At 44.0% G+C, this 15,882-nt stretch overlaps 1 protein-coding gene across 1 annotated transcript; it reads right to left on the bottom strand.

Annotated features, from left to right (window-relative positions):
- Window positions 1–4,469: 4,469 nt before the first annotated feature.
- Window positions 4,470–14,223, bottom strand: LOC106593068 (protein asteroid homolog 1-like). The gene is made up of 5 exons (XM_045719322.1): window positions 13,444–14,223; window positions 8,419–8,945; window positions 6,348–6,561; window positions 6,064–6,238; window positions 4,470–5,922 (listed from the first exon to the last, which is right to left on the bottom strand). Exons 1-5 carry the CDS (start codon window positions 14,192–14,194, stop codon window positions 5,718–5,720), a joined length of 1,872 nt encoding a protein of 623 aa, XP_045575278.1. The 5' UTR covers window positions 14,195–14,223; the 3' UTR covers window positions 4,470–5,717.
- Window positions 14,224–15,882: the final 1,659 nt, after the last annotated feature.

Raw genomic sequence — 15,882 nt, 5'->3', positions numbered from 1 at the left:
AAGCGCACGGTGTCCCCAGTACGCGTGGAGAGCCCGGTGCGCTACATCCCAGCTCCTAACATCTGCCGGGGGAGGTTGGGCATCGAGCCAGGAAGGGTTGTGCAGGCCGTGCACTCTAGACCTCCAATGCGTCTTCAGGACCTGGTCTATCCTGGGCCTGCGCCCAGGACTAGGCCTCCAGTGGGTCTCCCCATCTTGGCTAAGCCTGTGCCTCCTCCTTGGACCAGGCCTCCAGTGGGTCTCCCCATCCTGGTTAAGCCTGTGCCTCCTCCTTGGACCAGGCCTCCAGTGGGTCTCCCCATCCTGGTTAAGCCTGTGCCTCCTCCTCGGACCAGGCCTCCAGTGGGTCTCCCCATCCTGGTCAGTCCTGTGCCTGCTCAACGGACCAGGCCTCCAGTGGGTCTCCCCATCCTGGTCCGTCCTGTGCCTCCACCTAGGACCAGGCCACCAGTGGGTCTCCCCATCCTGGTCCGTCCTGTGCCACCTCCCAGGACTAGGCCTACAGTGGGTCTCGCCAGTCCGGAGCCGCCAGAGCCGCCCGCCAGTCAGGAGCTGCCAGAGCCGCCCGCCAGTCAGGAGCTGCCAGAGCCGCCCGCCAGTCAGGAGCTGCCAGAGCCGCCCGCCAGTCAGGAGCTACCAGAGCCGCCCGCCAGTCAGGAGCTGCCAGAGCCGCCCGCCAGTCAGGAGCTGCCAGAGCCGCCCCTCAGTCAGGAGCTGCCAGAGTGGCCCGCCTGTCCAGAGCTGCCAGAGTGGACCGCCTGTTCGGAGCTGCCAGAGTGGCCCGCCTGTTCGGAGCTGCCAGAGTGGCCTGCCTGTTCAGAGCTGCCAGAGTAGCCCGCCTGTTCGGAGCTGCCAGAGTGGCCCGCCTGTTCGGAGCTGCCAGAGTGGCCCGCCTGTTCGGAGCTGCCAGAGTGCCCCGCCTGTTCGGAGCTGCCAGAGTGGCACGCCTGTCCGGAGCTGCCAGAGTGGCACGCCTGTTCGGAGCTGCCAGAGTGGCCCGCCAGGTGTTGGTGTGGGCTACCATGGTGGTGGAGGTGTGGGCTACCGTGGTGGTGTTGTTGGGGGCTACCATGGTGGTGGAGTTGTGGGCTACCATGGTGGTGGAGTTGTGGGCTACCATGGTGGTGTTATTGTGGGCTACCATGGTGGTGTTGCTGTGGGCTACCATGGTGGTGTTGTTGTGGGCTACCATGGTGGTGTTGTTGTGGGCTACCATGGTGGTGTTGCTGTGGACTACCATGGTGGTGATGTTGTGGGCTACCATGGTGGTGGAGTTGGGGGCTACCATGGTAGTGGAGTTGTGGGCTACCATGGTGGAGTTGTTGTGGGCTACCATGGTGGTGGAGTTGTGGGCTACCATGGTGGAGTTGTTGTGGGCTACCATGGTGGTGTTGTTGTGGGCTAGCATGGTGGTGGTGGTGTTGGCTACCATGGTGGTGTTGGTGTGGGCTACCATGGTGGTGGAGGTGTGGGCTACCGTGGTGGTGTTGGTGTGGGCTACCGTGGTGGTGTTGTTGTGGGCTACCATGGTGGTGGAGTTGTGGGCTACCATGGTGGTGGAGTTGTGGGCTACCGTGGTGGTGGATTTGTGGGCTACCATGGTGGTGTTGCTGTGGGCTACCATGGTGGTGATGTTGTGGGCTACCATGGTGGTGGAGTTGGGGGCTACCATGGTAGTGGAGTTGTGGGCTACCATGGTGGAGTTGTTATGGCTACCATGGTGGTGGAGTTGTGGGCTACCATGGTGGAGTTGTTGTGGGCTACCATGGTGGTGTTGTTGTGGGCTAGCATGGTGGTGGTGTTGGCTACCATGGTGGTGTTGGTGTGGGCTACCATGGTGGTGGAGGTGTGGGCTACCGTGGTGGTGTTGGTGTGGGCTACCGTGGTGGTGTTGTTGTGGGCTACCATGGTGGTGGAGTTGTGGGCTACCGTGGTGGTGGAGTTGTGGGCTACCGTGGTGGTGGATTTGTGGGCTACCGTGGTGGTGATGGTGTGGGCTACCATGGTGGTGTTGTTATGGGCTACCATGGTGGTGGAGTTGTGAGCTACCATGGTGGTGGAGTTGTGGGCTACCGTGGTGGTGTTGGTGTGGGCTACCATGTTGGTGGTGGTGGTATTGGTGATGAGGGCTACTATGCTGGTGTGAGAGAGAGAAGAGAGAGAGAGAGTTAGAGAGAGCATACTTAAATTCACACAGGACACCGGATAAGACAGGAGAAATACTCCAGGTATAACAGACTGACCCTAGCCCCCCGACACATAAACTATTGCAGCATAAATACTGGAGGCTGAAACAGGAGGGGTCTGGAGACACTATGGCCCCGTCCGACAATACCCCCGGACAGGGCCAAACAGGCAGGATATAACCACACCCACTTTGCCAAAGCACAGCCCCCACACCACTAGAGGGATATATTCAACTACCAACTTACTATCCTGAGACAAGGCAGAGTATAGCACACAAAGATCTTCCATACGGCACGAACCCGAGGGGGGGCACCAACCCGGACAGGAAGATCACGCCAGTGACTCAACCCACTCAAGTGACCCACCCCTCCTTTGGACGGCATGGAAGAGCACCAGTAAGCCAGTGACTCAGCCCCCGTAATAAGGTTTGAGGCAGAGAATCCCAGTGAAGAGAGGGGAACCAGCCAGGCAGAGACAGCAAGGGCGGTTTGTTGCTCCAGTGCATTTCCGTTCACCTTCACACTCCTGGACCAGACTACACTCAATCATAGGACCTACAGAAGAGATGAGTCTTCAATAAAGACTTAAAGGTTGAGACCAAGTCTGCGTCTCTCACATGGATAAGCAGACCATTCCATAAAAATGGAGCTCTATAGGAGAAAGCCCTGCCTCCAGCTGTTTGCTTAGAAATTCTAGAGTCAATAATGAGGCCTGCATCTTGTGACCATAGCGTACGTGTAGGTATGTACGGCAGGACGGAATTGGAAAGATAGGTAGGAGCAAGCCCATATAATGCTTTGCAGTAAAACCTTGAAATCAGCCCTAGCCTTAACAGGAAGCCAGTGTAGAGAGGCTGCCCAAGTTACACAAGTTTTTATTTTTATTTCAATGTTTACCCATTTTTATTCCAAAATCTTTTTTTTAATTCACAGGATCAAACTTTTGGCATCTGGCACTCACTAGGCCTCTCCTCACTAGCCCAATTATTCTTTGATGATACATTTGCCTCTTTTGCTCAGATACAGGAAAAGTTCAACCTCCCCAATCCCACTTTTTTCACTATCTCCAGACTAGGAACTTTGTCAGAGCTAACACACCTGAATTTCCCCATAGGCCTGCGAATACAGCTATAGAGAGCATCTTTGAGCTGAACAAGCTTCCTAGGGGTGCAATTTCAGATGTATATGCAATCATTAATGACTTTCAGAACCCTGGGAATCTGTGCTGCACAGGGTGCATTCATCGTCTTTTAGCACTAGACACAGCCTCCTTCAAGTCAAGGTGGTTCACCGTATCCACTGGTCCGGGGCCAAACTGGGAAGAACATTATCTGATTTTGATCCTACCTGTGTCCGATGTAAAACGGAACCAGCCACACTGTCTCATATGTTTTGGGGCTGTGACAGACTGTCAGGTTTCTAGGAATTAATATTTAAATGTTTCTCTGATATATATGACACTGTTATAGATCCGTCTCCCCTTATAGCCCTTTTTGGAGTACTGCCCATAGGTACCCACCTGACAAGAATTCAGTTGGACACTGTTGCTCTTTTAGCTAGACGGCTAATACTACAGAACTGGAAGATGGCAGCTCCCCCATCTTATAAATATTGGGTGGGAGATGTGTTGTGCTCTCTGAAACTATAAAAAATGTAATTCAATACACATGGGAACCCCAAACTGTTTTATGAGGCCTGGGCTCCATTCCGGTCCTACTTTTAACAGTCCATCCTCTGATGTCATTCATATTAAAACTAAAATAAGTCTGTATTTGACTCCCCTGTGACTGAAGGGTTGGATGAGCATTTCTTTGTGTGTTTTTTTTGGGGGGGGCATTAAGGTTGATGATGTGCTTATTGATTGTGACCTGCGGATGCCTTGTTCATCTTGCCTGGACAGAGACTAAAATGTGAGCTTGTTTTGCCCTGGGTTTTATTTTATTTTATTTTGTTCACGCTTACATAAAATGATTATTATAATTTTTCTTAAAACATTGTAAACTTTGAATGGTGGATGGTTGGTCTGTGGCCATGACTGTCTGTGATTGGTTACATTTCTCCACCCCTATCCCTTGTCTGTTTACAGGAACAATGGTGAGGTGTCTGCTCTGTCCCTGTACTACAGATTGCCCTTTAACCTTTGTAGCCTTCGGCCAGGTGTGTTTAACTTGTCTAAAGTACGGTATCTTTAAAGCTATTCTTTTTTATTTGTATTTTCTTCTAGTTGAGTATATTAATTATATTGTTTTGTGTTGTCTTGTGTGTAAAACTGAATAAACAGAGTTTTCAAAGAAGCACAGTATTTAATAACAAGAAAAACAGGTTACCTTCTACAATGTATAAACAGCTTTTGTCTCGCCCCTTAGTCTATCAGATGGTGTCTAAAACACTCTAACAGCTACTTTAACACACTATCAATGACGTCACCTTAAGGATTCCTCATAGAATTATACTTTAACCAAGTATAATAAAAATCTAAATATAACTATAATAAAATCTAAATATAAGTATAATACAAACCTAAATATAAGTATAATAAAAACCTAATTGTATCTCAAGCTAAAAAGCGAAAGCAAAAATCTTGTTCCAGCAGGCGACAGGTTCTTCTAGCTAGCTCAAAGAGAGGTGGGACCCTTCCTTTATACCCTCAGTCTTCCTTTCTGCTAACTCATTATAGCTAACTCCTGCTCCAATGATGCATTAACACCTAATTGAGTATTGCTCATAAGGGTCATTTTCAGCACCAACTAACCCCCACCTCCTGCCTGGCTGTTCTGACCTCCAATTCCAATTCAAGCTAGAAACCTTAGTGTACTCCAGTACTGCACTACTTTAATCCCCCTTTAATATTTCCTAATGGATATTTCCCAATGTTTTCAACTTTCATCATATTTAACCTTTATTGATAATTTCAATAAACTTCAGTCCCAATTCATTTCTTCTCCTTTTTCTTATTTTCTTTAAATAAATGTAAATTCTCTTATCGATGTTCATTCTTCTTTATGCTCTGTGTGTGAATGAAAGTGAAACTACTTCATGAGTGTGTGTGTGTGTGTGGGTGTATGCAAGTGGGGCCTTCCTACCCCTGCCCTCTGTCAATAAAATGTCACAGAAAACTGGGCCTTTGCCTACTATTCTTAACAGTTGGATAGTGGTCCCTATATAGTGGTCCCTATATAGTGGTCCCTATATCTATAACTCAGCAGATGTATAGTGGTCCCTATATAGTGGTCCGTTTATAGTGGTCCCTATATAGTGGTCCGTATATAGTGGTCCCTATATAGTGGTCCGTATATAGTGGTCCCTATATAGTGGTCCGTATATAGTGGTCCCTATATAGTGGTACCTATATCTATAACTCAGCAGTTGTATAGTGGTCCCTATATAGTGGTCCGTATATAGTGGTCCCTATATAGTGGTCCGTATATAGTGGTCCCTATATTTACAACTTGACAGAGCTTTGTTGAATCTTTCCTTCCTCTTGCAGTGGGACATTGGGACTTCAGTACAACTTCCTTATCATCATTATCATCATCCTCTTCTTCCTCCAGCACCAGAATCTGTGGAGGGGCCGTACTGTTGTCCAGTAGTCTCAGTTTCCTGGGAGTTGAGAATGGCTTCCAGCATGGCTCTGTACAGCTGCCCAGAGGAAGGGTCTTCCATCAGGAGAGAATCTGGGGTCACCCCCCCTCTCAGTTGGCCCACAAGCTGGTGCACCAGAGTACCCCTGTACAGCCTAGACTCCAACAGGGAAACAACAGAGGGTTGAATTAGCTGTGTTGCTGCTGGGCTAGAATAAAATGTAAAGGAATACCACTGGTCTACTGTAGAGGTTAGAGGTTAGCGGTTAGGGTTGATTCAGGAAGTGACACGTTACCATGCAATCTGAGGCTCAGGTAGAGGGAAGCACAGCAGTTGGTTCAGGTCAAGGCCATCCCTCATGCAGCGCTGCCATTGGCTATAGGCGTGGGCCACAGCCAGGTCTAGGTTACTAGCACCTCTCTGAATCAGCCCTCTCAGCCTCTCCAACACAGGTCCCTCCTCTATAAACCCTGATACACAAAAAGAGAGGAGTCATTGGCTGCACTTCACGCACTTTATTTATACATTCTAAGTTGTGTGTGCCTGTATGTGTGTTTCCGTTCATATTCTGGTCCATACCTGTCTGGCTCTTCCTCTGTCTGCAGAGCTCTCCATACACCAGTCCTAGTAGCAGGGCCTGCAGGAAAGGATGGTCTGGTCGGAGATGGGCGTGCCTCAGCCAGTAGTAGGTAACAGCCACAGGAAGTCCCAGATGAGGTGGGATACCATTCAAAGTGGACTGGGACACACCAAGGGTTTCCAAAAACACCTCAAGCCGCACTGAATGTGGAGCCTAAGAAACAGAACAAGAGAATGAGAATTAATTTTTAGAATCAACAGCAGCATGTTCATATTATACTGTATACTATATCACATGTTTACATACCTGATATACTGTATACTATATCACATGTATACATACCTGATATACTGTATACTATATCACATGTATACATACCTGATATACTGTATACTATATCACATGTTTACATACCTGATATACTGAATACTATATCACATGTATACATACCTGATATACTGTATACTATATCACATGTATACATACCTGATATACTGTATACTATATCACATGTTTACATACCTGATATACTGTATTCTATATCACATGTATACATACCTGATATACTGTATACTATATCACATGTATACATACCTGATATACTGTATACTATATCACATGTATACATACCTGATATACTGTATACTATATCACATGTATACATACCTGATATACTGTATACTATATCACATGTTTACATACCTGATATACTGTATTCTATATCACATGTATACATACCTGATATACTGTATACTATATCACATGTATACATACCTGATATACTGAATACTATATCACATGTATACATACCTGATATACTGTATACTATATCACATGTTTACATACCTGATATACTGTATACTATATCACATGTATACATACCTGATATACTGTATACTATATCACATGTATACATACCTGATATACTGTATACTATATCACATGTTTACATACCTGATATACTGTATTCTATATCACATGTATACATACCTGATATACTGTATACTATATCACATGTATACATACCTGATATACTGTATACTATATCACATGTATACATACCTGATATACTGAATACTATATCACATGTACACATACCTGATATACTGTATACTATATCACATGTTTACATACCTGATATACTGTATACTATATCACATGTATACATACCTGATATACTGTATACTATATCACATGTATACATACCTGATATACTGAATACTATATCACATGTATACATACCTGATATACTGTATACTATATCACATGTTTACATACCTGATATACTGTATACTATATCACATGTATACATACCTGATATACTGTATTCTATATCACATGTTTACATACCTGATATACTGTATACTATATCACATGTATACATACCTGATATACTGTATACTATATCACATGTTTACATACCTGATATACTGTATACTATATCACATGTATACATACCTGATATACTGTATTCTATATCACATGTTTACATACCTGATATACTGTATACTATATCACATGTATACATACCTGATATACTGTATACTATATCACATGTATACATACCTGATATACTGTATACTATATCACATGTATACATACCTGATATACTGTATACTATATCACATGTTTACATACCTGATATACTGTATACTATATCACATGTATACATACCTGATATACTGTATACTATATCACATGTTTACATACCTGATATACTGTATACTATATCACATGTATACATACTATATATACTGTATACTATATCACATGTATACATACCTGATATACTGTATACTATATCACATGTATACATACCTGATATACTGTATACTATATCACATGTATACATACCTGATATACTGAATACTATATCACATGTATACATACCTGATATACTGTATACTATATCACATGTTTACATACCTGATATACTGTATACTATATCACATGTATACATACCTGATATACTGTATACTATATCACATGTATACATACCTGATATACTGTATACTATATCACATGTATACATACCTGATATACTGTATACTATATCACATGTATATATACCTGATTCAGCATGTCTAGCTGCATTTGTTGTGCAGCTCTGGGCAAGATGGCTTTAACCATGCTGCTGGTCAGGTTAATGCCTTCCCTGTCATACTCCTCCACTTCCCTCCTCTCACCCAGCAGCAGCCCAAAGACTACCTGCCGTATGGGCCGAGAGGTGTTGTTCCCACTGGCTAAGCTGGGATCTTCAACTTGGACTCCCTGTATCACTGGCCTCAGCTGCAGAATGTATATTATGCAGGACGGAAGTGTCCCCTTCATCAACGGCAGCAGGGTCCAGTCTGGAAGGACACTCAGATGGTCTGGGAGATGGCCGGGATCAGGAGCCTTGTCTTTAATGAAGAACTGCTCCAGGCAACCGGGTTGAAGCTGGTATGTCTCTATGCTCAGAGAGAGGGCCTGGAGGGCAGCATCCATGTTGTGTTGGTTGTTCCTAGAAACGATGAGTCTGGGCACATTGTCCAAGGCCTCCTGCTGCTCCTGGAAACTGGCCAGCCAATTCAGCAACTTGTTGAAAAAGACAACCCCTTCCCAAGCACAAACATATACAGTTTAAGTCAGACTTTTACATACACCTCAGCCAAATACATTTAAACTCACTTTTTCGCAATTCCTGACATTTAATCCTAGTAAAAATTCCCTGTTTTAGGTCAGTTAGGATCCCCACTTTATTTTAAGAATGTGAAATGTCAGAATAATAGTAGAGAGAATTATTTATTTCAGCTTTTATTTCTTTCACAACATTCCCAGTGGGTCAGAAGTTTACATGCACTCAATTAGTATTTGGTAGCATTGCCTAAATTGTTTAACTTGGGCCAAACGTTTCAGGTAGCCTTTCACAAGCTTCCCACAATAAGTTGGGTGAATTTTGGCCCATTCCTCCTGACAGAGCTGGTGTAACAGAATCAGGTTTGTAGGCCTCCTTGCTCGCACACGCTTTTTTAGTTCTGTCCACACATTTTCTATGGGATTGAGGTCAGGGCTTTGTGATGGCCACTCCAATACCTTGACTTTGTTGTCCTTAAGCCGTTTTGCCACAACTTTGGAATTATGCTTGGGGTCAATGTCCATTTGGAAGACCCATTTGCGACCAAGCTTTAACTTCCTGACTGATGTCTTGAGATTTTGCTTCAATATATCCACATAATTTTCCTTCCTCATGAAGTCATCTATTCTGTGAACTGCACCAGTCCCTCCTGCAGCAAAGCACCACCACGACATGATGCTGCCACCCCCGTGCTTCACGGTTGGGATGGTGTTCTTCGGCTTGCAAGCCTCCCCCTTTATCCTCCAAACATAACAATGGTCATTATGGCTAAACAATTCTATTTTGGTTTCATCAGACCAGAGGTCATTTCTCCAAAAAGTACGATCTTTGTTCCCATGTGCAGTTGCAAACCGTAGTCTGTTTTTTTATGGCGGTTTTTGAGCAGTAGCTTCTTCCTTGCTGAGCAGCCTTTCAGGTTTGTCGATATAGGACTCGTTTTACTGTGGATATAGATACATTCTACCTGTTTCCTCCAGCATCTTCACAAGGTCCTTTGCTGTTGTTCTGGGATTGATTTGCACGTTTCTCACCAAAGTACGTTCATCTCTAGGAGACAGAGCGCGTCTCCTTCCTGGGCGGTATGACGGCTGTGTTGTCCCATGGTGTTTATACTTGCGTACTATTGTTTGTACAGATGAACGTGGTACCTTCAGGCGTTTGGAAATTGCTCCCAAGGATGAACCAGACTTGTGGAGGTCTACAATTTTCTTCTGAGGTCTTGGCTGATTTCTTTTGATTTTCCCATGATGTCAAGCAAAGAGGCACTGCGTTTGAAGGTAGGCCTTGAAATACATCCACAGGTACACCTCCAATTGACTCAAATGATGTCAATTAGCCTATCAGAAGCTTCTAAAGCCATGACATATTTTTCTGGAATTTTCCAAGCTGTTTAAAGGCACAGTCAACTTAGTGTATGTAAACTTCTGACCCGCTGGAATTGTGATACAGTGAATTATAAGTGAAATAATCTGTCTGTAAACAATTGTTGGAAAAATTACTTATGTCATGCACAAAGTAGATGTCCTAACCGACTTGCCAAAACTATAGTTTGTTAACAATACATTTGTGGAGTGGTTGAAAAACAAGTTTTAATGACTCCAACCTAAGTGTATGTAAACTTCCGACTTCAACTGTATATATAAAATAAAGCAGACATTGAATATCCCGTATCAATGACACTTTGGATGGTATATCAATACACCCAGTCACTATAATGATACAGGCATCCTTCCTAACTCAGTTGTTGAAGAGGAAGGGAATCACTCAGGGATTTCACCATGAGGCCAATGGTGACGTTAATGGCTGTGATAGGAGAAAACTGAGGATGGATTAACAACATTGTAGTTATTCCACAATACTAACCTAATTGACAGAGTGAAAAGAAGGAAGCCTGTACAGCAGGGATCTCCAACCTTTTCTAGCATGACAGCTACATGAAGAAAAATGAATGTCACGAGCTACTCGTTTTTTTTAAACCTTTCAAATCGGCAAATTCTTCTCTCCTCAACCCTGCAACTCTTCCCCTGTTCCTTGTACAAGAGATGTGTTTTCTGGCAATATATAATAGTCAAATAACAACTCTAAGTGGGCCCCATAAAATTGTATTTTGAATTATCCCAAATTCTGTTTTGTGTGCATTTTCAGTTTTTTACTCTCAATATTACAATTATTCAGAGAGAAACAATGGAAGTTGATGTTCTGAGTCCATGTCAATGCTTAAATCACATCAACAGAAAAATGTAGAGGTCTGAAAAAAATGCTAACAAATGTATATATTTTTCTGTAATTCCCCTTTAATTGTGCATGTAGCAGGAGAGGAATGTATTGGTTTAGCAATGTTTCTGCTGTTAGGCCTACTGCTGCAGCACATCACGGCAGAGACTGCTAAACAACGGCCGCCTAATTTATCCAAATAATCATGATATACACTGCCGTTCAAAAGTTTGGGGTCACTTAGAAATGTCCTTGTTTTTGGAAGAAAAGCACATTATTTGACCATAAAAATAACATCAAATTGATCAGAAATACAGTGTAGACATTGTTAATGTTGTAAATGACTATTGTAGATGGAAACGTCAGATTTTTAATGGAATATCTACATAGGCCCATTATCAGCAACCATCACTCCTGTGTTCCAATGGCACGTTGTGTTAGCTAATCCAAGTTTATCATTTTAAAAGGCTAATTGATCATTAGAAAACCTTTTGCAATTATGTTAGCACAGCTGAAAACTGTTGTACTTATTAAAGAAGCAATAAAACTGGCCTTCTTTAGACTAATTGAGTATCTGGAGCATCAGCATTTGTGGGTTCGATTACAGGCTCAAAATGGCCAGAAACTCCTCAGTCTATTCTTGTTCTGAGAATTGAAGGCTATTCCATGCGAGAAATTGCCAAGAAACTGAAGATCTCGTACAACGCTGTGTACTACTCCCTTCACAGAACAGCGCAAACTGTCTCTCACCAGAATAGAAAGAGGAGTGGGAGGCCAAGAGGAGTGGGAGATGTCATTTAATGCATTTCAAACAGTGATTATCAGCCCCCAAACCTCCATATTGGTAAACATTATCTTTGTGTTAGTAGAGGACTCAATAAAGAAGAAACGTAATTTGCATCCCATTGACGTATACTACACATGCAACCTCTCTCTTGCTCTGAAGGTACGATTCAATTTCAGCCGTCAAAAGAGAGAGGCTTACAGCCAGGCAGTAATAATATTAAACCTGCACATTATTTATGCAGAGGAGAATTGCCATTGCTTGATTTCTGCTCATGAAATGTTAATATATTAAAAGGGAAATTGTACTATTTTAATCTCTGAATTAACTCTTATCTGGTGGAAGCACTTCATTCTGTTTCTTTGCTTGTAGTATTTGTTTACAAAATGAAAATAAAATTACTGTAGCTGTATGGCATTTCATATGGTAAAGTCCACTATGTTGTGAGCTGCTGCTTGCATTTGACCAGTTGTCTCAGATAAACAGAATGAATGTCAGTGGTCTGTTTGTGATTTCAGATATGCACTACTGGTCAAAAGTTTTTGTCACGATCGTCGTTGGAAGCATACTCGGACCAAAGCGCAGCTTGATCTGGGTTCCACATATTTATTGAAGTGAAACTCTCAAAAAAAGAATAAAGAATAAACGAACACGTGAAGCTATGGCGTGCTCACAGGCAACTACACATAAACAAGATCCCACAAAACACAGTGGGGAAATGGCTGCCTAAATATGATCCCCAATCAGAGACAATGATAAACAGCTGCCTCTGATTGGGAACCATACCAGGCCAACATAGGAATAAACACACTAGATCTCCCACCCTTGTCACACCCCGACCAAATTAGAGAATAAAAAGGCTCTCTATGGTCAGGGAGTGACAGTTTTAGAAAACCTACTCATTCAAGGGTTTTTCTTTATTCTTACTATTTTCTACATTGTAGAATAATAGTGAAGACATCAAAACTATTAAATAACACATTTGGAATCAGTAACCAAATAAGGGTTAAACAAATGAAAATATATTTTATATTTGAGATTCTTCAAATAGCCACCCTTTGCTTTGATGACGGCTACAATATTATTGTAGTGATCCTCGAGCCACCTTACAATTCCCACCAAGTGGGTTAGCCCTGTTGGTACGATGCGTAGAGTGTTTGCCTTTCACGCCAGCTACCTGGGATCGCCCCACCATTCACTACAGTATTATATATATATATAATTATTCGTTTTTATTTTTATTTAACTAAGCAAGTCAGTTCAGAACAAATTCTTATTTACAATGACGGCCTAAGAACAGTGGGTTAACTGCCTTGTTCAGGGGCAGAACGACAGATTTTTACCTTGTCAGCTCGGGAATTCGATGTAGCAACCTTTCGGTTACTTGCCCAACGCTCAAACCACTAGGCTACCTGCCGCCCCAAATGCATCTGTAGTAGTTGTGTATACTTCGGTATACAGGTAATTTGTTCAAACTTACTTGGCCTTCGATTGGGTTCCATCGGCAGCTTGTCTTCCCACCTAATGGGAAAGCCCATCTTATCCAAGTTGACATAGTCGTTTCCTGTGATGGCAGCGAAGACTGGGAGAAGCTGTCTGTTGATCTTGAAGTGTCTGCAGAAGCTTGTTGTGGTGTACCGTTTGCAGGGGATGTAATTTTGAGAACTCCAGCGTTGCGTCGATGCGTTCTGCCACTTAAAATGGGAGATGGGCAGATATCCTGCCTGGATGTCAAAAATATAAAAGTCACTGTCATAGGACAGGACCGGACAGTTCCACCTTTCAGCCAAGGAGGCTATTTCTTGGTCTGCTTCAAAGATGCACTGTGCGAATGGCACCTTCAGGCTGGAGAGGACCTGTTTGAAGACTTGTTTGATGAGGATTGGTAGTAAACCGCTCCCCCAAAGCCCCTTGGACAAGTTGTTGGCTTTGTTGAGCGTTGATTGAACTCGGTAGAGAAGAGTTTCAAACTTTTTATCGGAAAAGTCAGAGCCTCCATCTATAATCACATAAGGTTCAATGCCACAATCTCTCAGAGCCTTAAAGAACTTGCAGACCTGGTCCTCAAAATCATCATAATCCCCTCCATGCTTCTGATCCAAACGTGATTTAAAATAAAGAGAGTGGTAAAGATTAGAACCATCTATGACCAGCTTGCTGTTTCTGAAGTGATAATCTGTTAAAAACGTTCCATGATCATCTATAAAACTGGTTAAACCTGAGACACCCATGATGTTCTCCGTCTGGGATGTGCTGTCTTTCTAAGTGAATAGTTTTAGTCACAGGACTATTTACAGCATCATTACAATGGAGTAGATTCCTTTAGTTAAGTTTCCCTTTCCATACGTCATACGTCCCGCATGATCTCTTTATGGTCACTTCACCTGATGCTGAGTAGATCTAGACAAGTTAATGGGATAATTCTTATTGAAATCCTCTATGAAAATAATACAATCAGAAATGGGCTACCGTGGTGGTGGTGGTGTTGCTGGTGGTGTGGGCTACCATGGTGGTGGTGGTGTTGGCTACCGTGGTGGTGGTGGTGTGGGCTACCATGGTGGTGGTGGTGTTGGCTACCGTGGTGGTGGTGGTGTTGCCTCCCGTGGTAGTGGTGGTGGTGGTGTAGGTTACCATGGTGGTGGTGGTGGTGGTGGTGTTGGCTACCATGGTGGTGGTGGTGTTGCCTACCGTGGTAGTGGTGGTGGTGGTGTAGGTTACCATGGTGGTGGTGGTGGTGGTGGTGGTGGTGCTGGTGATGTGGGCTACTATGGTGGTGTGACAGTTAAATCACAGGAGGAGATGGAGTAACAGGTCAAAGGGTTAAAGGTTTATTAACTTAAAATACAGGAGGACATGGAGTGAAGAGTTTCAGTCACGTGACTATTTACAGCATCATTACAATGGATGTGTTTCTCTTTTGTGAAGTTTCCCTTTCTGAAAACCTAGCAGGCAAACACCCTAGAGGAGGAATGTATTATGCAAACAGTGGTCATCACACATCATCACTTAGGTATTGTCAGGTAACTGACTTACCTTGTCTAGTTTTCTGTTCCATCTTAATTGGAAATGAAACCTCCATAACAGATAAACTGCTGCACACTATTTGTATAAACTGGTTGGGTTGGTTGGCAAATGCCTGTATTTAGTTTAGGTTGCTGATGGTGGTGTGGGCTACTGTGATGCTGGTGTGGGCTACCATGGTGGTGGTGTTGTGAGGTACCATAGTGGTGTTGTGGGCTACCGTGGTGGTGGTGGTGTTGGTGCTGTGGGCTACCATGGTGGTGGAGGTGTGGGCAACCATGGTGGTGGAGTTGTGGGCTACCATGCTGGTGGAGTTGTGGGCTACCATTGTGGTGGTGGTGCGGGCTACCATGGTGGTCGTGGTAGTTTCCTGAAGGGGAATAGGCTTTGTCGTGCCCCTCTTCACGACTGTCTTGGTGTGTTTGGACCATTCTAATTTGTTGTTGATGTGGACACCAAGGAACTTGAAGCTCTCAACCTGCTCCACTACAGACCCGTCGATGAGAATGGGGACGTGCTCGGTGCTCCTTTTCCTGTAGTCCACAATCATCTCCTTAGTCTTGGTTACGTTGAGGGAGAGATTGTTGTCCTGGCACCACCCGGCCAGGTCTCTGACCTCCTCCCTATAGGCTGTCTCGTCGTTGTCGGTGATCAGACCTACCACTGTTGTGTCGTCAGCAAACTTAATGACGGTGTTGGAGTCGTGCCTGGTCATGCAGTCGTGGGTGAACAGGGAGTACAGGAGGGGTCTGAGCACTCACCCCTGGGGAGCTCCAGTGTTGAGGATCAGCTTGGCAGATGTGTTGCTACCTACCCTCACCACCTGGGGGCGGCAGCACAATTGGTTAGGAGACCGTAAAACGGCGGCCATCTCCTCCGGTTCCATCTGTCCATCTGG

This window comes from Salmo salar, chromosome ssa05 (genome assembly GCF_905237065.1).
Source record: "Salmo salar chromosome ssa05, Ssal_v3.1, whole genome shotgun sequence".
In the NCBI taxonomy this organism is placed as follows: Eukaryota; Metazoa; Chordata; class Actinopteri; order Salmoniformes; family Salmonidae; genus Salmo; species Salmo salar.
Note: the sequence above shows the minus strand (reverse complement) of the source record. Positions and strands in the feature narration are given on the sequence as shown.

What these genes read in the sequence shown, in the direction of transcription:
- LOC106593068 (XM_045719322.1), bottom strand. Translation starts at nt 14,194, where the DNA reads ATGGGTGTCTCAGGTTTAACCAGTTTTATAGATGATCATGGAACGTTT. An exon ending in GGAACCCAATCGAAGGCCAA is followed by an intron (nt 8,946 to 13,443) that starts GTAAGTTTGAAC and finishes GTGCTTGGGAAG; the next exon opens with GGGTTGTCTTTTTCAACAAG. An exon ending in AGCTAGACATGCTGAATCAG is followed by an intron (nt 6,562 to 8,418) that starts GTATATATACAT and finishes TCTGTTTCTTAG; the next exon opens with GCTCCACATTCAGTGCGGCT.